At 32.8% G+C, this 27,809-nt stretch overlaps 1 protein-coding gene across 1 annotated transcript in view; it reads right to left on the bottom strand.

Annotated features, from left to right (window-relative positions):
- LOC135841613 (neuroligin-4, Y-linked-like) overlaps positions 1-27,809 on the bottom strand; it is a 233,732-nt gene that overhangs the window by 17,620 nt on the left and 188,303 nt on the right. The window contains exons 3-6 of the mRNA XM_065358649.1: positions 21,845-22,042; positions 12,244-12,525; positions 11,931-12,162; positions 11,575-11,797 (exon numbers count right to left, since the gene is read on the bottom strand). Of these exons, the coding sequence (XP_065214721.1) occupies positions 11,575-11,797; positions 11,931-12,162; positions 12,244-12,525; positions 21,845-22,042 (935 nt within the window). The remainder of the gene's footprint in view (positions 1-11,574; positions 11,798-11,930; positions 12,163-12,243; positions 12,526-21,844; positions 22,043-27,809) is intronic.

Consider the following 27,809-nt stretch of genomic DNA (forward strand, 5'->3'; position numbering starts at 1 on the left):
CTCCACTCCGTCGCTATCAACATCATCATCACCGAGATGATAACCAGACCAAATGACAAGTAGTTTTCCGGCACCATAAATGATAGCGAATTTGTTTCTAAACGTTTTAGCTCCATAGAATCGTACACGTCAAACAAATTACACTCGACGATCAAAATTATCACGTCATTTCTCAAATTCATTCAAATCGACAAGCAAAGGTCTATGTTTATTTCGTGTAATTTCCAATCTATATTATGCTATCTTTCTTTTAGGAAAATCCAAATATTTCAACGGATGGGTATTATTTCATCGAGAAATTTGATGATTTAATAAATTAAGCACGTAGGGTAGGAATATCAACGTACAAATGGTCGAGTTAGGCATTTATTTGGCTTTAAAAATTTGTTAACACGATTTGTATTAATCCATAATTTCCAATTGGAGTAAATTTAATGAGTCTGATTTCAATCATGCTATCAATTCCACGTCATGACGAGATAAATCTTCCAACTTCTACCTGGCAACGTTGATGAAGAAGATCCACATTTTTTTACATTTTTGCCATTGAAACGTTATAATTTTTTTGAATCGAGTTTGAGCACTTGACGTTTCGGAGCCTCCAGCGACTTTTTGAAAATTACTGGAGCTTCCAGTAGATTTTTGAAGCTTGGAATTTCCCGACATTTCATCAAATCGAGATGGAAAGCCGAAATTCATTCTGCAAACTAATTTCAATACCCTACGAAAAGAGTCGGCCCTGTACCGTCAAGTTGACTGCAGGTGGATTTCAAGTCGTTTTGGAGCCTCCAGCGACTTTTGGAAAGATTGTATGTCGTTTTGGAAGCTTCAAAATCATTTGGAACCACCAGGCATTCGACTTCATATCGTATTGAAATTGGTTTACGAAGTAAATTTCAGCTTTCTAACTCCATTTGATAAAATGTTGTAACTGGCGGAGACTCCAGTATTTTTCAAAACGTCGCTGGAGGCTTCAAAATGACTTGAACACCCACTTGAAGTTGTCTTCAGAGGGTGTTAAAATTGGAGTGCAGAGTAAATGTTAGCTTTCCATGTCCATTTGATGAAATTATGAAGAAACTTCAAGTTTCAAAAATCTACTGGAGGCTCCAGTAATTTTAAAAAGGTCGCCGAAGGCTCCAAAACGACTTGAAGTACACCTGCAGTTGACTTCGTAGAGAATTGAAATTAGATTTCAGAATGAATTTCGGCTTTCCAACTCCATTTGATGAAATTTTGTAGGAATTTCTCGAGTTTCAAAAATCTGCTGGAGACTCCGAAACTGCTCAAAACGGTTTGAAACAGTTTCCAATCGATTTGGCAGGTTTAAAATAGGGTATATCTCAAATTTCAGCTTTCTTGGTCAATTTGGTAAAGTTTTGATTTTTTCCCCTCATTTTTGACCTAAATTTGAGTTTCAAAAATTCACCAAAATTCGAAAAAGGCATTTTAGCACTTGAAATGTAGAAAAAATTAGAGATTTTTAGTCAACTTGAATCCCTTTTACAAAAAGCTTTATTCGTTTAATTTTTTCGAAATTTTACTAAAAATAAAAAGGAAAAAAATATATACTTACCTATTATGTAGCCTAAATAAAGCAAATAAAACGAACTAATGATTTCAGAAGATGAGAAGAAAAAAGGAGGGAGAGTCGGAAAAAATTTGAAAAATACGAGTAGGTACGAAAAAGTGAACGCAATGTCACTGAATCTTCGTATTTTATCGATAAAATTGACAGAGAAAGTTTTGGGTTAATTTTGAGGAAACTCGACTAAGGGTAATTTCACGCCTTCGAGTCCGTAGGGATAGTTCCGAAAGCGAATCGATTCTTTTTTTTGGTTTGATAAGGGTCAATTCAATCAGAATTTGAAAAAAAAAAGGAACTGGATACAAAACTTGTTTCGTGTTCTTTCTACTACATCGTGCTTTTCAGCTTTCCTACACGAATGCTACTCATTTGAAATGAATAAATGAGGAAAAGAAATATAGGAATTTCAATCGAATCTGGCAATGAAGTTACTTTTTAACGAATAGGTATACTTTCAATATTGACTGAAGAGTTGCTGCATTATTTGTAAGTACACATATCTGTTTTTATTGAAGGGGAAAAATGAAAGAACGATCGTTTATGATTAACTCAAGACTTGAACCCCTATTTACGAAAAGTCAAACATCATTATCATCAAGTCGTCACGTCATCAAATAAGTTAATATGTATAAGGAGAAACGTACCTACTATATCGTCGAGCATAGTAAAACGATTTTTAATACGACAAATAGGGGATTTCGAGTAAAAGTATTTATAATTAAATTTTTTCGCCCTGCAATCGTCCGTAATTACATAATTATCTTACCAACAACCCTTTGGCTTTAATCTTCTCAAGAATTAATTGCTTAAACCCAATAATTCATCTCCATGGTAACAATGTTGGAAAAAATTATTTGCTTTTTTTCTTCAATACCTACCGATTGAAAAACGTTTTGTAGGGTGTACTGCTCAAAATGCCAAATGTCAATGTGAAATTTAGAAAAAAAAAGTTGATAACAAAACCAGCAGGTTAGGTTTACGAGGCTGGCGAATATTCAAATAAGTAAACCCTGCGTTTGACATTTTAAGAAAATTTTTTCAATTTTGAGATTTTACAAAAGCTGCTTTATAATCGGAAAGTAAGTTATTAAAATCAAATTCGAAAAATCCATGTAAGTATTGAAATTAATTAGCAATTATAAAAGTAAAATAAGTTCAAAAAAAAGTTTGATTTAGCATACAAAACATGTCGATTTTTCGGATGGTTTTGACCAAACAAACAATACACCCTGCTTGAAAAAAATACACCATGATATTCAATGTACTATTATCCTAAAATGCCAAACATACGAATTGAGGCAAAATACGTACCAACCAAACAAAAATAAGAATCACTGAAACTCGGGGAAACGCTTTCAGAAACTATACCAACCGAAGATAATCGAAATAGCATAATAATATCCTATCTAAATGGACCCTTAATAAGAGCTGTTACTTCTTAAATCTTCTCTTTCGCCTCTCAATCTTCATCCAGCCTAACTATACATAAAATATTTATAATTTCGTAGAAATGTGAAACTGCATCTCATTACTAAACAATCTATTCTACCAACATTGCTTTTTAATGGATTTTTATGATTGAAATGATTCGCCAAGTTTTCGTAACATTGATTTAAATTTGATAGGCATTTAAATGAAATTGCAAAACTTTTCTAATAGTTTTATTCGTCGAATGGGATAATTTAATTTTTCCTTCTCGTTTTCAACGCGCACTGTTTGTAAGTATAAAATAAAATTTCAGTGGCGAAGTTTTATTTACTAAACATTATGACTCGACAGAGAAAAAAAGAAGCTGGTTTGTAAACTATATGTAGGTAGTACCTATTTTATATCTCCAACGTGGGAAAAAAATACGTTTCAAATTATTAATTCAACATTGTGATACAGTAAACAGATCCCTATTCATTTGAGAATTGAACCGATAATTTGTATGATACGAATTAAAGTTTAACAAATAGCGTTAGTCTGCGATATTTTCAGTAATTTTAATAAGGCAAACTTTATCGAATAAATGTTTTTATTGAAAAGGAGATACATATTTGCCTTTTTTGGCTGAAAATTGAAGAGTAGAGAAGGGGAAGCACAGAAGTATGGTCAAGGTTAAGATCTTGGAAAGATATGGTGAATGTTTCACCAGCTTGATTAAACCGATTTTTCCACATTGGAAAAGAAAAAAACGGAAAACTGTCAAAAATGATTTTACTAAAAAAATTGAGGTCCAAGAGAAGCTTCCATCAGAGAAACGAGCAGAAACACGTCACTATAATCGACATTTCATGGAAATATTAATATTTTTCTCGAGTTTCGAAGAACTGTCGAGAATTAAAATTGCTATATGCCACTGTTGAAAAATTTAAAAATTACTAAAGAGAGCAAGAAAAATGAAATGTATTTTGAGAGCTACTTTCTCAACCAAGCAAATCAAGAAGCCTATTTCTTTGAATTACGGACGAGTGCTATACAGATTCAGATATCGGGATGAGGAGAAGGGGTAAAGCGAACTTATGATTTGAAAACACTAATCATTTAGGCAATAAAATGCTCCAAAAGTTCGCTCTCAATACAGCATAATAAAGAAGTTAATATTCAAAAAAGGAAGAAAAAACACAGGTAAGTGAGCCATTATTTGTATGGTACTCCATTTTCTATTATTCGGGCTTTTAAATTCAGATTAAAAGCTAAAAAGGAAATAAAAAGCAGCGTCACTGATGATACGATACGACAGAATTCTCAGCAATGAAAAATTTCGTCCATCGTTGAAATTCAATTGAAGTAAATTTAAATAATGAATTTCGTAGAATGGAGTTGCTCGAGATGATAATTGTTTTTTTATATTTTGTTCTCGATATAAATTTGCAATTATTATAAAATAAATTTGCTATTCATATTTTATCAATATCTACTATTTACAGGAAAGATTGCGTTTCTTTTTATTTATTTCAATACCCACGAACGATGGAATTTGTATATTTAACATCTTCTGAATACATATTTCTAAACCTCTCGATTTTCTTTCAACAATGGGTAACATTTTTTCCCCATCGCAATCGCAGGTATAAGATGATCAATCTCAGTTTGACTAAAATGCCTTTTTTTTATTCGTCAGTTAGTCCCAATTGACTTGATGAAAATTAATTTCACTTCGATTACCTACTCATTACATCGATAGAATAAAAGTACAAATACGGTTACATGTTGAAAGAATCTATGCCTATTTCGAATTAGTAGAAATGCAATTAAAGTGGAAAAAATCCAGTCCGATTGCATTATACGATGCAAAAAATTGACTCGCAATCGAATCGAATATCACCCAAGTACAAATAGTAATGTACGTAAAAATTGAAAAGACGTTTCTCTTTAAAAGTTTTTACACTTCACAGATAAATGAATTTATTTTCATGCAACGTTAACTCGTCTAGAGTGTACGCCTAACGCTTAATGTTGAATTGAAAAAGGGATAACGTTTGCAGAAAGTTTAATTGCGAATTTCATTTTATACGTTTAATTTTTATTGCAACTTGATTCTTAGATGTTTCACTATATATATGTACTTATAGTATACTATATACAGTAACGAAATTAAAATTTTAAATGTACCGTTAAATGACGACTGTAAAAGCTTCTGTCTTAGCGAAAGTCTTGGTGATGTGAAGAGGTCTGCTTTATTTTTTATATTCAGCCAGTGTTGTTTGGGTTGCACAAGTTTTCTTAATGAAAAACGAGCACGAGAAACGTTTCTCACGTTTTTATCAAATTTTCTTCACGAGAGAAAAATAGCCCATACCTGATTTTCTGGCTATTTTCACAATAGCAACGATGATCGCGTACAACTCGCCTTCCAGGTACGTATATTTACGGAAAGGAAGATGAATAAAAACGTATTTGTTGCAGCGACCTATTAAAAATTTCAGGTCTACAAACATCTCTAAATAGGTACCCTAAAGTATGCGAAATGTATTTTTTTAAATTGTATTCTTCAATCACACTTCACAATTTCAATCTCTTTTATAACCATTCGTATCGGAAGCACAGATCATTAAAAAACACAACGAGTAGATATCTCTTCATTAACTATTGTGAGACAGTAGGCAGCAAGCTCACTCAACTACTCAGTTATTAGCCAGAGAAAAACGACAAAACAATACATAACCAAGACCCGAAACGTTGAAAAAGAAAATACAGACCCAAAAAAAAAAAAAAAAATACAGTAGGCACAAACAATAAGCCATTGACATTTCACGCTGTTTTGACAAGTTAAATAAAAAATATACGGAGCGATTTTCATCTCAAAGTAAAATCCGTATATAATCCTTTTGTGCGTGTGACTTTTACGTAGGATATTTTACGAGTGAAAAAGAAGCATGAGAAAGTTTTTATGTATCAATGCAAACAAAAAGAAATATCAACTCGGAATCATTTTCATGTCGCAAGATTTTTTTTCCCTCTCGCTCTCCATACGCTATGGACGACTGAAGTGTCTATACAATTGACAAAAATCGAACGATGGTCCGAGAGAAGATGACACGTTGACATTGTAGATTGGTTTTAAGTCGGCGTTATTAATTTAAGCGAGATAATTTCAGAAAGAATTTTTTGATTATGTTACTTGAAACTTTAAAACGACGGGTAGAAAGAAAAAATAAACACAAAAGCAAATGACGACATCATTTAGAGAATATTCTTTCTTCAAAGCCGATAGCTTCCAAGTTAAATATCAAATTTCCGCGTGAAAAAGCACTTTTTCTTGCTTCTGCTTTTCGTCGCCTTGAAAATAGTTTCTGTTATCTTATTCTCTCTTCAATTTACGCTTTCTTTTCTTCAGTCATCATTACGATGTCGCTTTATGGAAATTGAACGGCGTTATAGGAAGCCTAATTTTAAAATTTTCGCCTACCGGAGATCCTCTTTTTACGCATTCATATTGTACCGTTGCTTTTTTGCCGCGGCTGTCAAGGTAAAAACGTGTTAAAATTTGAATACAAACGAGCTAACAGAATTTTTACCCAATCAAAAGTCAAAAAATCTCGTTCATTATGGCTGGGTATTTTTTAGGAGGTCTTTTTCATCGTGTTTTTTCTCGTTTTATGAGCCATTGTGAGAATTTTTAAGAGGGAATTTCAAATAGCATATTCCTCGGAAGGACGGATAGAGATAGTTAGTTATCCAATCTGAAATTATGAGGGTTTTCGGGAGAAAACATTCGTACTTTACAAAAAAATTATTTTTGGTGAAATTGATCATTTCTACAGTCAGGTTCAATTTAATGAACACAAAAAATGTACCACTTTAAGAAAATGAACAACTCTTTGGTTATTTTAATTTCTTTTAAAATAAATTGTGGATTTTCATTTGAAAGTTAAGCTTGTTTTTGGATCCACGGGAGGAAGGAGAGGTTGTTCCGAATTCGAATCCTAAAAATTCATAACAGTTTCTGACTTTTTGGAGCTTCATTCGTCAGACTCTTCAAAACTTGGAAAAAGTTGTTGATTTTAGGTACCTTACCTACCTATCAAGTGTTGCCGATAATAATTAATGTTTTCAAATTTCGTAAAAATTATTTTTCAAATAATTATGATTATAACTTCTTTTCAAACACTAAAATATAGATAATGTATTGATATGAGGAATTATGCCTTCATCGCCTCAGTGATGGTTAAATTAATATCTCCCTACTTATACTGGAAGTATGGTAACGTGAGAATTCTATTTGGTATTTATAGATCCGCGGCTCGTAGCTCGAAGGCTCGTGCATCGGATCTCTGACTAGCAGCCTTACTTATTAGTTTCGGCCATCCACGGCGGCTGGTTCTTCGTCAGCTTATAGATGTATAGATAGCGGAGCTTTCCCCTCCGCCCCTCTTTCCTGTCTTTGCCCACTTTATTCAGTGGATAATTTGTGCTGACAACGTGATAGTTTTTCTAAATGTCTAATTATCGCGGTACATTGGATAAATCTCCGATCCTGCTAGCCATTGGAATTATCTCTCGTCAAATAGATACTTTGTGTAATACATTTCTGTCGACGTTGTCTATTATTGGGGACACCGGCGAAAGAGGCAGAAAATCATCAACCTTTTATTTAACATAGACGACTACTCATAAATGCAATATTAGGCCACTGGTTATGTCGCCAACTCTGTCGATTTCAAACTGGGAACAAATGCATCTGCGCATGTGTTAGTAAATGTGTGTGTGTATTTTGTTGTTAGTGGTTTAGTGGTGTTAGTAGTGGTGTGTCTGGTTATGGTTTACGAAGATGAGGACGAGCGACGAGCGGAGCATAAATTCTTGAGGCATGCGCAGATGTGTTTGTTCCCAGTTTGAAATTGACCAAGTTGGCGACATAACCAGTGGCCTAATATTGCGTATGAGTAGTCATCTATGTTAACTTAAAAGTCGATGCAGAAAATGCATACAGTGACTACAGTGTTATGAGTAAGTAATTACTCTGATTTCCATTAAAGTTATATTACTTCATCGCTAATTAATAATTAATAAGCGTGCACTTATCATTATTGTTAAAATTATTCTAGTAAATAACACGTGTTGTAAGGTAGAAGACAGAGCTTGTATTTAGTATTATAAAATAATCTTACAAATTATTTTATACTCGATTAACCCTTAAAGTGTACTTTCTTATTATTCTTTAATATCAATAAATCACATAACTAACACTTGTGTTGAATGTGTGTGTATTGATTTGGTACTTTAGAATGATTAATGTGAAGAGTAGATGGTATATATTGAAACCTCTCCTATTATCTGAGCTATCCATGGCAAGGTAATTATTTCTTCCCTAAGGAATAATTATTGACTCAATTACGTAAATAGGAATTATAAGAATTTCCCATTATCCCAATTAATACCAATCTCACTCTATCAGTATCACAACTTGTAGAGAAATTTTTATACTCGACAAAGAAAAATTGAAAGATCATCCGGAAATACACCACCAGACCAAAATGCCGATGTTTATTTTCGATTGATTTTTTTTCATCTATTTCGATTCTTGTTGTTCTTGTCAGTGGAAGGTACCTATATTCAATATCAAAGATGGCCCAGCGAAAATATAGCTAATAAGCGCTCGAATCAGAAGTTGAAAACAATTCCAAAACGAAACAAATAATCAATAATTCAGAATTTTTAGATGCCTAAGATGACAGACTAATTCTTTGTCTCGTTCAGTAAAACATCGACGTTTCTTTTTCGGTCATTTTTTTTCAATTTTTGATATCATCTAGCCGAAATTGTCAAGCACACCACTGGCATGTGAAATCGATAAAACGCTTCGGAGCGAATAGAAATTTTTAAAACGTACAATTTCATAAACCGGACATCTAATTGTAAGGTCAGCATCTATACGGTCGAGTAAATCGAATAAAAATTTATCTCGTATGTCTCGGCATTCGTAAAAAATTACTACAAAACTAAATTACATTATGAGCTACTTGAGATAAGATTTCGTGTCGTGAATTTTTAAAATAGGTACCGAGGAAAACTGGATTTAAATGTACTCGGGCCACGTTTGTTTGATAAACGAAGTTTCCTCTTAGGAAAAGGGTGATCGAATGTTTTACGTTTCTAATTGAAATGGAAATTTATAATAAAGATCTGACGAAATGGAATCTGTGGCTTTGTAGGAAAACAACCAACTCTTGATATTGAATTTGAAACGCCTAATGCCTGTCGAGTGAAATACAGCAGTTTTTTTTCAACTCCAATAAGGAACAGGTGTTTAAAAACAAACTTTACCTTTCACCATATTTCTACCTACACTCAATAGCGGACTTTTTTTTTAGCGGTGGTAGATATGTTTATTTTCCATCCTAAAAGAATCTCATCCAGTTTCTAGAAATTTTTATTTATATTGGGTGAAATACCTACGTAATTTTCCACAAGTCACAAAAATTTGAAACTGATTACATACCTAGGTAGGTAAGTGAGAAAAAAATGCGCAATTAGTACTTTTTACCGCAGTCAATACACAATTACTTCGATGGAAAATATTCGTGAAAAATTTGCATCTCTTCATCGATAAATTCGAGCAATTAAAATGAAAAATACATCAGGCGTGGCTAATGAGCCGACAAGAGCCGCCGTTCATTTGGCATTGGAAAACAAAATCCAGCTCGAGAAAACATTTCCACGAAGATATATGAAATTGCTATACATTTTGGCACAGAATTCGTGCACTAGAAGAGCAGATATGAGAAAAATTACGAAATTCGTTAATTCGTCACCAGATTATTTGCATAGGTATTAAATAAACCCTTCGTTTCATGTTTATCTTGAGTTTTCCTTTTATTATGCGAAGTATTTAACAGAGTCAAAAATGTCGTACTTAGATTTTGAGGTCGAATCTCGAAACAACGCCAGGGAATTCGCGGTCAGATTACAGGGTCGCCAGAAAAACGAAACGAGAAAGTGGCGGAATATAGGATTAGATAGGCTTACTCGACATTTTAGAAACGAACGAACAAGAACAACTGTATAGACGCTGTTAACGCAATGTCTAATTTCTCGTAGCATGAAACGCGCCAATTTATGCTTCCTATTCACATTTTATCGTAACGAATAACCATATAAATATACGATAGTCGAGTATTTTTTCGCTTTTGGTTAAAATATACAGGGTGACCCACGAAATGCCAGCCTCCTGCGTCTTGGATTCAAATATACATTAAGGTACCTACAAGAAGCAGCACATTGGAATTTATTTGTACTTTGGCATTGGAAGGGACCACAGTTCTGCTAATAAATCAATTTTTTAAGATTGGGAGCAGTAGAATTGATAAAAAAATTTGTCTACCTTTTCTTCTGAAGGATTTGAGCAAAAAAGTGAATGTATTTTTTGCACCCTTCACAAGACTTTAATTTCGTAAAAGACGAATAAATTATTTCGTACACAATTTTCAATTTTCAAACCCTCTGTTCCTTCAAATGCCAAAATATACCTAAAAAATGCAAGAAATCTAATAGGACACCCTGTATAAACAGAGTTACCAACAAATAAACGACAACCCGTATTTTTTTTCAACACTTCGTTAACCGTGTAAATAATATAGGAAAAAAACACGTAAGTTGAAAAGAAAAAAAAAACAAACTGAAACTATTTACCCTAAATCGACTATAGCTCGGTACGTAACTTCTTTGCAAGTTTTAACTTAACGTTATTAAATTAAAACTTGATAAATTATTGCCTCAAACTCGACAGTTTATTACTGTATGGTTGCAATAAATCATTCGGTGAAATATTGTACTGCTTGTAATTATTATTAGCGGCAGCCGGTATTACAAACTGCGAAACTTTTCTACCGGTATAAAATTTTAAAGGCTTTATTCGAGGTTTGTACGAGCATGTGAGATTCATACTTGTAATTATTACCAACATGTGTGACACGCTTTGTATTTCTTTCAGCGTAAAACTTTACCACGTTATCATTGTGTTATCTGTTGGAAACACATTTCAACATTTAAAAAAATATATAGCTTACTTATTGTTCAAATAACACACCTACAATAGGATCTTTCGGTTTTTATACGTTTACGTAGGAGTTGGAAGGTATATGCAGCTACCTAGGTAGTTGAATTTTGTCTCTATAGAGTTTTCACCAAGAAAAAAAAATAGAGAAGTTAACATAAGGTAGCTTTTATCTTCATGCTATAAATTTTTGAATACTAAACTGTAAAAAACTGCTTTACTCTTGATGCAAAAATAATTTCAATTTTTAGGTACCTATCGTATCCAGAAATTGGACGTTATTAGCTCAGAACCATCAAAAGCGTACCTATAACAATAAATTGATAATGTTTGTTTTTTTTTTTCGATTTTAACTAACATTTTGGAAGAGTCTGCCATCCCACAATGTTTCAAGGCTTCAGAGTGAAAATCATGCCTACTCGATGACCAAAATTTTTCTTTTGAAAGAGAAAAAAATTAAGTACCTATTTAGTAATTGAATAAAAAATGAATTGAAAAAATTTACCTGTTGATAATCGCCATATTTGGTCTGATATTCGAACACATACAGGTATGAATTTCGTCTTGCTGAAGAATGGAAGTCCGCAATTTGTAAAATAGGGGCAGCGTATTGAGCATCAGTCAAAGCTTCTAGAGTACCATCTCGTATCGTAACAGGATGCTGGACCGGTCGTTCCCAATCCGTATACTCGTTGATTATTGTAGCCAAAATTTCAGTCAAATGATACCTACACAATATATTACATCAATTTTTTTGGAACATCGAGTTTTCATTTTCATAAGGACATTCATCTTTACTTGAACGTAAGTATACATAGGTTTATTTTACAAAATAACGATTGAAAACCCTGAGAAACAAACCTGTAAACATTTTTGATAAAAGTTTTCAAAATTTTCGACCTTCTATCGGCCTCGATTCCATATTGTATATCATCGGCTGTAAATATGGGAAAAGATTCAGCCGGCACGATTCCAAGTAATAAATCGAATCTCGATAGTTTGGCGATCATTTTTTGAAACAAATCTCCGGAAGTGAGCGACCGATCGTTCGGTGTCTTAGTTTTATACGTTTCTGCCAACTTCAATAGATTTTCTAAAACCAAACAACAGCATCCGGTACTTAATAATGAAAACGTTCGCTCCAATTATGGCGATAAAATTACCGAAAACTCACCATCGATACTGGATGTGATAAAATCAGCCAAATTCGTATCAATAACAACTCCATCTATACTGGGCCCGAAAGCGTAAGTGAACTCCGGAACATCGATAGGAACTTTTAGAAACAACTCCAAAGGTCGACTTCGCAAGCACTTTAATAAATTTACTTGCGGAAGATCCAAAGAGCAATTTACAAAATCAGTCACTTGTTTCGTATACCGCATGGGATCCCTGATCAGCGCCCATGGACTCAGCGATGACCCGCTCATAAGAATAGCTCGATGAAAAAGTGATCCTGTAATCATAAAATTTGATTTTAATGTTAATACCGTAGGGAAAAGTCAAAATGAAATAGGTTCGATTTCGTCAACTTTATTTCTCTCGAGTAGTTAGAACTTTCGTAGATAAGGTCACACCGATGTCATAAAAATTTCATACAACGACTTCGCACACTTTACCAAGTACTGGAAATGTAATATGGTCGATGTTTTATATTATTGCTTTTTCTTTCCTTCTTCGATAATTTTTCAACTTCGAAGTTCAATTATAATTTCTTTTTAATTACAGATCGTCTGCTCGTTAGCAACGCGAAAGTACAACCCAGTAAAGTGGGTTCTTGATTATAATTTCATTTTAATTTTGCAAAGATTACACGAATACAGATGAAATTTCAGCCAGATCAATAAATAGGCCTACGTACACAAATGGAAATACGAGTAAACGCTTCTTCAAGTTTTGCGAAATTAACCCCATCGCTTAGTAATTAAACGAAGAAAAAGTCAAAACGATGATAAGTATCGAAAAATAAACAAATTTGAACAAACAAACAAAAACTAATAATTCTTTGAAAGTTTATTTCTCCAGTAATGCCCTAAACCATGAAAAGATGACAACTTTTATTTGAAACTTGGCCAATCGTCGGAAAAAATAATTTACAATTTCTGAGGCTATTCTTCGCAAAAGCACAATTATTGAGCCCCCAAGGACCAGACGCAGAGATCGTAAAACATTAATTTTCGTACCAAATTCAATAATAAATTGGAAAATTTTTCGATTTTGACGTGATCAACACGTCCTTTAAACTACGTTTCGTTGACCTTATGGAAAATTTTATGGCACATGACGATTCTAAATTTAATTTTTACAACTTTGGTTATCATCAATTTTCTCTCAAAAGGTTTAGTTTTCACATAATATTCAAAAAGTGATGAAAAAAACATAAAAAAGTCTGGCTATACACACAAAAGTCTTCTTCATGGTGATGAAGTACATCAAAGGTGATAAGCGATGTTAAACTGCTTTGTATTTTCTTTTGAGTACTATAATGTAAAATTGTTGAAAACAAGTCAATTTTCACAATTTCGATCTTGTCAGAAAAAAAATTGTATTTCTCGATAATCATCAGAATTTTTCTATTTGAGGATAATATGAAAAAACGCCAATACAAATTTTTGATACTTACTTTAATAAGCATAAAGAGTTGTACATACTAAGGATAATTTTTTCAAAATGTTTAAGCATAGACGCAATAGCTAGAAATACCACTTTTGAATTTCTCTCGCCAATTTTTCATATCTAAAAGGGCGGCAACACTGGTATTGTATTCAGCACATGGTCAAAAAGCGCTTCTATGGCTATGGGCTCACAAATTGGAAAAGCTTTCACATTATTGTACCATTTGTAGTTTTGAAATTGTTCAGGATCGAAATTTACAATATCTCTGTTTTCCTCAAAACTTTGAGCATCTCTTTCTTCCCTCCAAGTACACCACTCATCGAAATTTACTCTCAAAAAAAATTTCAAAACTCGCCGAACTGAAGCACAAAAGTCTTGGCGATTTGACTTGCAATGACTCTGTGAAGTTCACCTCAATAAAAAATATTTTAGGATTTATACCCTGCATCGTTGGAAAAAATTAAAGAAGAAAAAATTTTAAAAACATCACTTCACCACACTAATACCTAACCAAAGTATAGGAATTCGCATCAATGACCAATTTCGTGTTGATTTTTCCACCATTATCGAAGAACTTTCAGCACCAATTCTCTTCCTTTTCGTAGACACAAGTCATTATCATTATCATCATCATTATCATCACATCCACCATCATCACATCTATTTGTCTCATAACACTTCAAAGTACCTAATCAATTTGGGTGAGAGAATCTACGCAAGAAGTTCTCTACGTGAATCTCTGTTTCGAACGAAATTCAAAAACTATTCTCAAAGATGAATTTTCAAAAATACATATTTCCAAACACTGCGAAGAGAATATAGAAAGATATACTTTGAACAAAGATGAGTTTTTTCGTTTTTTCTCCCTGGAAATGTTGATAAAGAAAATTTACGCTAAATTGACGAAAATTCGCCAAGCACGCGAACAAAAATCTCAACAACTTCAAAAATCAGTTCGATTTTTACGAAAAAATAATACCTACCACTTCATTGTTTTCCGATTTCAAAGAGAAATAGGCTGTTTAGTGTTTAGGTAGAAATCTCTCGTTACAACAAACCAAACAACTCATAATGACGACGTAGCTAGCACATACTTTATATTTAGGAAAAACATACCGATAGTAGGTACTACTAACGAGAAATACGAAGTGAAATAGGAAACGAGATAAGTTATTTCTTTCGGTGTATGCTGTAAAAACAAAGGTGGAATTTTCCACCACACAAGATCTCATAAATATACGTCAAAAGGTAACCTAAATTCGACAGGTAGGTATTTGAAAATCAAAACTCTTGGCCATTGATGCTTTATTGCGACCCAAACATTTTATACCAACTTTTATAGCACATCGCTTGAACAAAAATCCACTTCTGAACGACCATAACGACCAAATTCATAATGAAAATCACCTCGAACTCATTGTCAAGCGTGCAGTAAAAACAAAAAAATAATTAAAATTCATACATCATTTAAGCAGTTCCGAGGAAAAAAGAAAGTGAGACATGAAAAAATAAAATAAAAAGAAAGAAAATAAAAAGAAGGTTCAAACAACTGTCAACGAAAGGAACACCATTATAGGGCGACAGCTTGCAATTTTAATCCCTTACTCGTAGATTTTTTATTTGAGGAAATCTCTTCTTCATAATCTCCTTGTATTTTTATATACTAAGAAATGCCTTTTTGTTGTTGTATCATCTTTCAAGATTTTTTTCACCCTAGCTTCTTTTCTTCTGGTATCTTGAATTATATCACCGTGAGATGTGCAAAAAGATGAGTGATATGTAAAATTATTTCTTTTACTACTTTTATCAAACAAAACCCGAAGTTTTCTCGAGCGTAAAAATGAGGTAAAATATGTGTTTTTTAGTACGTAGGTGCCTATTTAAGGTCATGCGAAAAACATAACCTTCGTCCATTCTATTTTTTGTTTCTTCTTTTTTTTCCTCGTGAAATGAAAAGATTCGTCGTATATTCGAAGGAGGACTTTTTTTTTTTGCATCGTTCGCGATTAAGCTGTTAAAAATGTTAAACAAGAGAATTTTTAATTTTAGAAAACTTCTTTTCACGCGCATTTCAAAGAAAGAAAATCGTTGCTATAGTTTCTTCTCTTTTAATGCAAAACCCGCAACACAAAAACACACAATACATTAAAAAATGACAAAACAGCGAGATTTGACACAATCTCTTTCATTTTTGGTTAATTCTAAGTTTAAATTTTCAAGAGGAAAAATTGCTCGGAAAAGTAATAAAGATATTATCGCGTTCCTACGCCAAAAGAGTGAAAATATATTCCAACATCAAAGCCAACCAACGCTCTTTTAAAACCAAAACAAACCTCAACACTTACACGCGGCAACTTAAACAACCCAACAAATTAGTAAATTTTCAAATTACAAACTTCTTAAAGCTTTTAAGCACCTTTTCACAGTTAATTAAAATCTCATATCGAAATTTCGTCAACTTCTTTGCACGTTAAGGCTTTAAGTGAAATGAAAGTTTTCTCACACGGTAACTTGAAAGAAGAAAATTGATAAATGTTAAACGAAAAAAAGCTTCGAGCTATACTTAAGTTGCGTACATCAAAAGGAAAAATCTATACGAGTCACGCCGAATAATTATTTCTATTAATATACGTAAATTTTCAAAGTAAACTAAAACGAATTATCTAAATAGTCGACGACCGAGGAGGGCGATAACAAAAAAAAAAAAAAGGCCTCCCTAAATGCATTCCAATTACATTATTTGAATTTTGATTAAGTTACATAAATTTTTAATTTTTCTCGACACAGTCGACCTTGACGTCTAGAATGAATTTTAACGCATTCAAAGAACTAAAAAAATGGATAATTTTTTACGCTCTTTTTTTTATTATTCATTCTTTTCGAGTTTCTCTCTCGCTAAATGGCATTACTTAACGTTATACCACACCGTAGCTGGTTTTTTTTCTGCGGTGCATTCTCCACAATTCTACACAGTTACTATAAATCTTTCCATTTTCCGACGTAGTAAGTGCTATCAATTCCCTCAAGTGTTTACAAATTCAGTGCATGATCTTTTCTTTTCTGTTCCAGGACAATATATCAGTTCCAGATGGAAAGCGTTCATCTATATGTATCCACTCGAAGCCTGTTCTTTCTGTTCAATGATTAAAGGATTAACTTCCCATCGGATTTCATATTACAGCTTGAATTTTATGGATTTTATATTGTTAACAGAAAAAAAAGGGCCAGCGAGTCAATATTTCTCTCGTTTCTTACATCGAGCAGTCTTATGAAGAGTTGATTTTCAAATACCAACTGATAAATCATATATCCAAGGGAGGGTGAGTAAACCTTAAGAATGAATTATGGTGTAAAAAATTGATCAATCTTGAGTGAAAAAGAATTGTACAGTAAGTATTTATACCCAGATTTTTAAAATTTATATTTTTTGATATTTTGGCCACGAGCACACACGTGCCAGCGTAATTAAAAACTACCATTTCGAAAAAGTTTTCTTGATTTCCCAAGTGTTGAAAAGTATGGTTTTAGTTTTGCATCAACTCGCGTTGACATTAATTTTTTATTTCAAAACAAAATATGCAAATTTTAAATTGAAAAATAATTCGTAATTTGGAAGTTGCAACAGTCAAGTTTTAATAAAATTCAAATTAGCTGATTTTTATGTATAGGTACCTTACCATAGGTCTAATCAAGCTGAATGCAGATTGCAAGGCTCAAATTTTTTTCTGAAATGCTCAAAACGAATACAACTTTATTTTCTAACTTGGAAAATACGTACAATCACAATGTGTAAGACAAGGGAAAAAATCGAAAATTTCCAATTTTGCTAAAATTGTCATTTCGAAAAAGAGGTTAGCAGTTCTCAAAATTATATTATTCGATTTTTTGAATCAAAATTACCGTATTTAAGCCTTTAACAGTTGACCACTTCCACCATTTTCAAAAATTCGCCAAAAATCGAAAAACCAACTTCAGCAGGTCAAAATTTGGTTCTAAAGTAGGGACGACATGACGACTGACGAGATATTGCCACGATGAACAAGGAGTCTCCTCCCTACACTTCTTCAAACGAGCTACAGAAGACAAACTTATAGCGTTTTCCTCAGTTGTGACGTAAATAGAAGTTGCAAACAGGAAATGAACGAAATCAAAAAAAATGGCCTCGGATTCTTGATTGAATTGACAAGGAATGATCCTAAACATGAATCATATCATATTTACGGCGAACTGGTTATGCAAATCTATTAACATAAATGTTTTTGATACGACGCGCGAGCAAGACCGGAAAATATGTACATTTGAATGAGAAAGAACAAATGAGTTGATTCAATTGGTATGCAATTCGTTTATGAGGACCTTTTTCTAGGCAACGGAAAAAATTTCGAATCACATACCGAGTGTCCCAAAATCATGAAACTCGGTTATATTTTGAATGATAATTTGATCCCATTCCTGGAACTCAATCAAATACCACATGAAGATCATTTTTTTTCAAATGACAATCTCTTACGTCTCTCATTAAAGGTTCGTTTTCAAAAAAAAAATATTGCATACTCCCCCTCCCTCCCGACATACAAAAACAGCTTGATGTTGAAAAAAATCATTTTTGAGGGCTGTTTCTGGAATGACTTGCAACTCGAAAAAATCCATTTTGAAACTCGTGCTCCCGGTTTCACCAATTGCATGGAGAGCTCTGGTTCAGATTTTTTTCAAATTTTTACTTCTCTACGTAACTTTTGATAGATAGGACCTTATCTAAATTTTGATTGAAAAGAACCCTCGTTTGGATCCCTTTGATCTATTTTAGTTCCTGAATTGAGTTCTTAGGTTAATCATGAGCTCATGGGTGCAGTCTCCATATTTCATAAGAAAAAAAAATATTTCACTCAAGCATGATTGAAAATGATCGGAATCTGAGTATTTTTCTGAAACGCATCGATAGATACAAAAATAAATGATAAGTCACTTTTTATTTTCTTTTTCGGCTGAAAAAAAAACTGTTCCAATTTCTCTCACTATACCAACATTTTTTATGATGAATTTTGCAATTTTTTTCAAAACGTCCATCAAATAACTCACGAGTTTTATTACATAGTATGTAATGTATCTATATGAAGATAGGTACTCAATTACTCTTTTACTTTTACACACACTTATATATTTTCCGTACGTAACATACATTTGCACACTCGACCAACATAATCAATATTAAAAATATACATTTCATTATATTAATGGTGACGGGTTCATATTTCATTCTGCGTACATAAAATTTGAAATTGTAAAACCGTAAAGGGAGCTCGAACGTAGAAATATTTTTGATGACGATATATGTGTAGCCTATACGTATTTCGTAGATATCGTAAATTATTCTTTTAGTTTCTTCAATTTTTTGTTGCTATGTATGTAAGTATATCGATACACATAGGCATTTATTTCAGTTTGAAAGTGACTCCAATAAATATATATGTTATGCTAAAACCATAGTTAACAGAAATTCTAGTTGTAAGAATTACGTAGAGACCGTATATTTTACGTTCATCTGAAATAATATTTTTATTGATTGCTAGAGATACTATGTGTGTTTCGAACGAATATGATGCGAAATATACCTATATCAAGAAAGGGTTATTGGGTCATGTTGATATAAAAACATTGATCTTATTATAGATATACCTACAGACTGAGGCATGGCCTAATTATGATAATATTTTTGATATTTGACGAGAATCCTATTTTAACGGGGAAATAATTTTTTTCCAAAGCAAATAAGAGAATCGACGTGTGTTGAATCTATGCTGAAATTTTTACTTTTATTTGTATTTAAATTACCTACCTATATATCTACGTTAGCATAGAAAAAAAATGTACCTACTCGTTAGGTTCTTTGATTTTTTTCTTTCACTTTTTCACCAAAAAAAAAAAATAAACAGAAAAAAGGTGTAAAAGTAAACAAATAGAATACGAACGCTATGTCTTTTAATGATAAATATTTTCGAATACCGAAAAGATGAAAAAAATACAGTCTACCTGCCATTAGCTTGCTTTCCAAAGTTGATTGCGAGTGAATTTTCCTTTTCGCACACCTGTTGAGTATGTATACAGCCTAAGGCGTAAAGTTCATTTTTGATTATTCGTCTTTTAAGAATTGCCAAGATTCTGTTCGTGTAATTTGTTATTCAAATGTCGCGAAGTAAAATTTATTATTTGGTATTTTTGACCTCGTATTTTAGTTTTTTTTCTTCTCAACTTTATGTATCTTTCTTTACAGAAGCACTTAAAACTTGACGGAATCTCTTTGTTTGCTGTACGTTGATAAAAATATGCGATGAATTAATTAAACAGCAAAATTAAGCCATCTGGTATGTTAATTTAAAACAAATTAGACAAGAATTGTGTGTGTTTTTAGCTTCGACGCCGCTGGCATATTTAGACAAAAAAGAATAAATAGTTAGGTTTTTTGGGAGTAGGAAGAGGAGAGAGTAAAATTTAAAAAGGTAGCGAACGGTTATAAATATTGATCAATTTATGGTACCCATTTCTTTCATTTATTTGTTAAATCGCTGTCAAAATTAGCAGGATTTTTATTTTCAAAATCTTGAAAATTTTCTACCCTTCAGAGAAGTTTCAAATTTTTCATTGTACATATAAGTGGGTACCTATCTTAGGTATGTGATGTAAAATCGTTATTTTTATTTAGTTGCTTGAAAATGGGTCGGAATGGGGGGGGGGAGAGATTGGTGCCCCTCCGAAAATTTTAAAATGCAAATCAAAAAGAAATCAAAAACTCTGAAAATACATTAGGTAAAATCAAAAGGCTAGAAAATAAATTAATATTGATGATGAAATTGAAAACCAAAAATAAAATAAAAATGAATTGAAAAGTCTAAAAATAAAATCTAGAACTGAAAATAAAATCGAAAAACTGAAAATGAAATTGAAAATTAATCTACAAATCAAACTCGAAAACTGGTCATAAAATTGAAAATTCAGTCTCTGCAGGCCTTAAAATCACAGGATGACCAGAATAAAAATACAAAAATTTGGCTAAAAATCACCATAGTTATAAAACTACTTATTACACTTTTCAAGATTGCAATGCATTTCTTTCTGACTTGTACCAAAATTGGTCCTTGAAAAGCGAATTTATGCAGTTCAAGTACAATCAGAAACGTTTTCAAAATGATCAGCTTTTTGATTTTTTTCATCTGCTAAAACAATTTTTGAGCTATTTTGAAAAATTAAAACTTTGTAGGACCGTCAGTTTTTGGATTGAGCTACTCCACCCCATGGATCTTCGTAATCTATATATGTATAAAAAAAAAAAAAAAAAAAAAAAAAAATGGAACAAAAAATCAAAGACCAATACAACTTATAGGGTCCCTCTGGAGAATCTTGTTCATTGTCTCCACTTCTCAGCACTTTTGATGGAGTATCACCTCAAACTACTTACACAAATGTAAATAGATAAAGTATAAAAAATTAATAATGGAAATCTTCTGGAAATTTTCCTTCCTGCTAAAACATAATACTAAAAGTACATATTTGAGACAACAAAAGTTCCACTCGATTATAATTCGATTTTTTCTTTTGGTATTTTTTTTAATAACAGAATTCGTTAATATTTACTTTGATGAAAATACAAGTAAAAATGTTTTCACTTCCTAGAGCTATAAATTCGGCGCAAACGTGAGTATTTATATAATGTAATAATACCTCTAAAACTAACAGAACAGATATAGTACACGAGGTATTCTTATATTATGACATTAGTTTCATTTCCGCTGCGAGTGAGTGAACGAAATCTCGCGAATACCATACCACTTGAAATTCGAGCAGAGTTCACAAACTGAGGATTTTTTTTTAATTTTCGCCAAACTTAATTATAAAAGTTTTCTCATAAAAACGTGCAAAGTTTTCTTGGAATCGGAGTTTTTCTGTAAGAAAATTTATAAACAGTATCCCAAAAGGGTTTATACCACTTCAAATTGACGGCTAATTCGTTGAATGAAGAAATATATGCAACGAGTTGAGATTTAAATACGTTTAAACCACGCGGACGAGCAACGGTTCAATTAAATAATCATTTAGGCAAACGAACAGAACTATTCTCCGAAGATATTGGCGTGTTTTATAAGAAAAAAACCAGACCCACTTACCGTCGGGGACTGCCGAAGATGTCATTAGAAAATTAACGCAAGCTGCTCCGGTGCCATGACCTAGCAAGGTAACATTCGCAGGATCGCCTCCAAATTCACTAACATTTTCTTGAAGCCAATGCAAAGCAGCTATCTGGTCCATTAATCCGTAGTTGGACGGTGATTTGATATTTTCATCGGTATTGATGTTTAAAAAACCTGAAAACATCGTTATTTATTAGAAAAACTTTTCAAACTAATTGTAAAATTATATGCACCGTACAACTGTAAAATAAGCTATACTCGACATCATCATTTTTCTGTTTTGTTAGAGAAACAGAGGACTTTAATAAAGGAATATTCTCTAATGGGTCTCTTAACATACTTAAACAAAATTTTAATCCCTGCGTTCCGTTGGTTGACTCTTCGAGTAAGTATTTTTTTTGCGTCTTTGTCACGAGAGATTACTTCGCAAAAAAAATTTTAAGGCGTAACTCGTAACTTGGTAGTAAATAAAGTCTGTATAAGTTAATCTCACAACACGTTCTGCCATATTATCGGTTACTAGCTAGGTATGGTTTTTTGAAAAATCATAAAACTTTTGAAAATCGAACAGGCGTTACTCGGCCATGCTTTCTTCGCGAAGAATTTTTAAAGCATTAAATTACAGCAAGAAAATCGTTTATTTTCACGACTATAATTCTTTTTGCCAAGACAGATTTTTTTCTCGGTTGCATAAAACTTTGCCTTTTCCTAGGAGGGACTCATAATCAGTTGATACGTGGCCGGTCTGTTTGACACGTCGTAAGATAGCCGAACACGTTCACCAACTTTTAGCATCTTTCGCGTTAAAGCTCACGTAAAAGTGTAACATCATTTTTTTTCTATATCCTCTCACATTCGTTAGCTTCTCTTTAGCTTCTAGATACATTTTTTTTTCCAACAAATATTTCTGTATAGAAAAATTTCAAATCTTTCGCATCCTTTTTATATTTCATTTTATGTTGCGCATTCTCAAACATGCCTTCTATCATATCCGCGCATCTTCAAAAGCCAAGCTCGTTACTGGAATTAGATGAGAAACCACGACGATTTTCGGTTTAGTAAAATTACCAAAAGCACATAAGGTGTTTTAGTCACAGTTCAACGAATTCTCCTGTAGCAATCAAAACTGAATGCATGTAAATATATTTGCACACTTCTACATTTGAAGGGGCGATGATTTTTCATTTTTACGCTAGAAGAAGTATTCATTCATCGTACACGCGTTACCCCTTCCTAAGTCTTGGAATCCGGAAAATCACCCCTAAGTAAGTACATACGTAAATTAGTAGGAGTTCACTAAAAATCATAATAATGAAATTCAGCACCTCAACATCGGTAAACAATTTTTTGAAATTTGAACTCTTCCTTTCTTCAGAGAAACTTGATTTGAAAAACGTGAAATATCCAAGTAGCTTTTTATACTGGTATATTGAGTAGGTATTGATTTGAAGAAATCTCCAGCGTGTCTCAATCGTCCCAACAGTTAATTTTTGACAATTTTTGGGCCATAAAATGCGAAAAAATTAAATTTTACGAAATTGATCTAGAAAACTAACATTTTTAGTACGTACCTCTATTTTAACCCCTCCACCCAACCAATTGAAAATGCAGTTCTGGAGCTTCCAGAAAATTTTTGAAAATTGAAATTTCCACAAAATTTCGTTCTGGAGCCTCCAGTCATGTTTTAAAAATTCCAGATTTTCAAGAAGTGTCACGAACACTGTTAAAATCAACTTGAGCACGTATAAAAAGTGATCCACTTGATACTTGATTCAATTTGGACATTTTTCACTTTTCACGACACTTTTTGAAAATTCACAAATCTCCTAAATACGTATGGCTGGAGACTTCTGAACGGCTTGAAATCGCCTCCAAGTTACTCAGCAGGTTAAAAATTAGGGTATAGACATAGAGTGAATGTTATATCCTCTTCAACTTCATTCAGTGAAGTTTTGTGGAAACTTCAACTTACAATAATCAGCTGGAGCCTCCAGAACTGCTCAAAACAGTTTGAAACAGTTTCTACTCGTTTTGAGAGATCAAAAATAGGGAACATACCGAATTCAATTTTCAAAAATTTACCAAAAATGTAAAAATGCACTTTAGCTTCTGAAATTTTGACTGGGAAAGTATTTTTGCATGCTCTTCGACAAATTTTTCGTCGGTTGAAATACCTACCTTGTAAATGTATGGAGATTATTAGAGAGATTGGGAGACCATCACTGATCATTTTAGAGAAACATTTTCTGACTTTAATATAAAAATGTCATCTTACAATCCAACCTATCAACATGTTCAGAAACTTAAATTAGATAGATATATTTTGTTGGTAGGTCCAAAGAGACGATATATTGAGATATATACAGAGTTTTTCTTCTACTCTGGGTGAATGTACGAGAGTATCATTGGTTAATTTTACGTTGAAAGAAATACGCTAGCTTGATTTATTTGGAAGAGAAAGACCACGGTGATTTGTTGGTATACTACTGAACAACATTATTGAAAATTTCTACGCGTCTAGTTTGATAAAAATTTTACGTTTGTTTGGGGATATGCTATAATAGTACGTACTTCTTTATTAAAAATCTATACGCATGAACTATAGTCAGTAAGTATAATACAAAAAATAGATTCTCGAAGGAGAAAATTTCGTTCGCGAACATTCGCTATTTTATAGAGGATTTTCTACTTTTATAAACTTTACGACGGAACGGATTATTTTTGATTTGCAGTCACAAATGAGTGGAGTTGATGGAAATGAGATCATACACTATTCAATTCTTCTATTCCATTAGTTAGTCTAGATATTGTCTCTAATCCCTCGCCTACCTTAAATTATTCTCCGACAAGATGTGAAGATGAAATTAAATTCATAGCATTTTAATTTCTTTCTCAAGAGATGAGTAGGTACCTACGAAAACGCAATCTATTATTAATTAGGTAGGTTATAGCTACCTATCTATTTAGGTATGTAGTTGTTTTTCAAGATAGGTACCTACATATAGTGGACGAGGATACGATCAAAATAAGTTTACAGAAAATAGGTTAAAACTTGAATGTTAGTGAAGCTTGCTTGCAATTTCGCTACCAGAAGTTTCAAATTGAACGAGAAGGTCGATTTGGACATTCATATTAATTCTTTACGCGATCTCGACATATCCAATAGGTATGTACCTAGATAGCTGTTTTTTTCCAACGGATAATTTCAGCACAATAAATGAGTTGGAAGATTATTAAGGCAAATACTTAAAATTCGATGGAAAAAATATCATAAGGGAAGCAAACAGATGTTGATCTGGTATTAATCCTGCAGCCATGTTATATTTAAAAGCTCGAAAATAGTTGTAATTTATTATTTGAGAAAATTGTCAAGAGTTTATTTTAATGTGTACTTTTTTTTATTTTTATTTTTTTGTTTCTTAGGTTTTATGATACCTGGTTATGTTATGTATAAGTTGTTAAAATGTAAAAGTGTTATCCGTTAAATTGTCAAGTTTTTATGGTGTAATATACACTTAAGTGGTTACATATTTCCTCCAATAAAACCCACTGGCGTTTTTTTTGCTTTTTACTATTTGTATTGTTATGGTATTAGTAAGACTACCTAGAGTACAAGAAATGACGATGATAACGACGACGACGACGACGAGTGAGTATGGCCCAAAAGTTATTACCGTTCAGTCAGTTATCTTTACCTGAAATAATTAACTTCAACTGGAGAGAATATAATTTATTAAAAAGCTTTAATGCATATTTCACCGGCTCCTTTTTCACAGGGTTTTCCTTTTTATTACTTTGTTATTACCTAGCTGCGCTGTAATAAGGTTACCCCCGTCAAGTCTGGCGCGTTGTAATTAATTATGTACGCGCGTATTAAATTAGGCGACTACTGTTATCTGGTACTTTTTTTTGCGTGCGTTATTTTTAAAGTGATAAATTACTCGGATTATTTAATGAATACGCGCTTTAAATAATTATCGAAATCTTTGTTAATGAATGTTGTTACGCGAAGCTGCCGAGCGACGGTTACACGGAGAAAAAGGTGCGCAAGTAAGGTAGATATATGTACAACACAGTACCTACATTTGGCTCAAAAAATCAACACTTTGAAAGCTGTAAATGAATCGGTGAGAACAGAAAAGGACCAAGTCCATTTTCGCAGTTTTCAGGAATAACAAAAAACTGATTTATTCGGAAATCTAAAATTTTTGGTAAACATGCTTAAGGTCATTGAAAGAGAACCTCAAGACACAATTTTTAGCAGAGTTTCGAAAAAAAAAATATTCACGTGCGCCGGCGCTGTTGCTGCTTAAACAAATGGGACTTAGACTCTTTCTGCACTCAATCACCAAAATTTCTCTTGAAATCGCGCGGGCACGAATGGGTGTTGATTCTTTATCTAAGAACATCACTTCGACTGCTATCTCGTTTAAACTGACCAAAAACCTCTTGAGGTGTAAAACTTTTTGCCGAAGTTGTTAATTTTTTTGGCCTTTTTCAGTACAAAACTATGTAGGTACTGCAGTATCTATCTGTGGAATGTAGATATCATATTATTTCGAATGGTCTTTCAAGATGGGATGTCAGGTTGTTATCCAAAATTGCTGTTTTGGGTATATTTCAACGTCACAGTAGCAAATTTTCGAGAGGAAACCGCTTCAAACAAAAATATTATCAAGTGGAAAATTCCAAGAATTGAAACGTTTGAGTAGGCAAGGTACATAGATATGCGTTACCCACATTATGAATTATGAAAGAATATTACGAGCAAATGAAAGTAAAATGTACGAGTATAAAATTTCCAATGGGAAAATAGCGATGCGAAAAGTGTCAAAATGAAGAGTATGCAAAAGAAAATACGCACTTGACCCGAGAGGGGGGGGGGCTCAAATGCAAAATATCAAAACAAAAATGTTTAGTCACATGAAAATCCAAAGATAGAAATGATGCCACAATGTTCGATTTGAAAAAATTGGCGATTCAAGTATGTACCTTGGAAAACCAATAAAATAATCAACAGTCTTTCATTTGATTTTTCTCAAGTCCAGAACAGTGTTGTTGCTGGGAGTCTCTCAAAATTGAAAGTATGTCTTTTATGAAAATTCTCAATTTTTATGTCAGAATTCTTCTAAATCTTTCTTAGTTTTTACTTTTACTTTTTTCCATTAACGTGCTTTTACTGCAACAGGGGTCGGAGGCACAGCTGGAGAAAAATCACTTCCTTTTAAACAAAAACACTTCTAACAATAAGCAATGTTAATTTTCCTGCACCGAATTTCTTAGAGCTGGAAAATAAATAAGTAAAATAAAAAATTCAATAAAATGAAACTCGGAAATTTTTTCCAAAATTTTCAATTCGTGTTCCATCTTAATCCTCTAAATTGCAACTTTTTTAAGATGAAAAGTTCCCCGGCCCTTCAATTAGTTTTTGTGGCATTGTTTAAAGCCCCGCAAAATTGAAAAAAAATCAAAAAAGAAATGATAATTTTTTTTAAATTTTCTGTGTAATGTACATTGTACAAGAAAAAAACTCTCCAGTCTCTCAATCTATGCTAGTCTCCCTATTTAGAACTGGCGCAAGGTCTCATGCCGGATTAATAATTTTCAATTTTTTGCATTAGATTTTTTTCTATTTTTTTCAACTATGGGGGAGGGACCGCTTGGTGGCGTAGTGGGATGAGGCATGGCTTTCTGAACAAGTTAGGGTAACACTAAATGTGATTTCCAATGTCCTGTAAAGGATATGGAACCCCAATGACGAGGGGTAGGGGGTTTTCCAAAACGATTGAATTTTCAGTCAGTAGCTAACATTTTCACAGAATTATTAAAAATGAAAAGTAACAACTCGTTTGGATGTGAAAAAATCTTAAAAATGTCACAAAACTTGTATCAACTAGATGGGAAACAAAACCAAAGACATTGAGAACAACAACCATGGCAC

The sequence above is a fragment of the Planococcus citri genome, chromosome 3, assembly GCF_950023065.1.
Source record: "Planococcus citri chromosome 3, ihPlaCitr1.1, whole genome shotgun sequence".
Taxonomy (NCBI): domain Eukaryota; kingdom Metazoa; phylum Arthropoda; class Insecta; order Hemiptera; family Pseudococcidae; genus Planococcus; species Planococcus citri.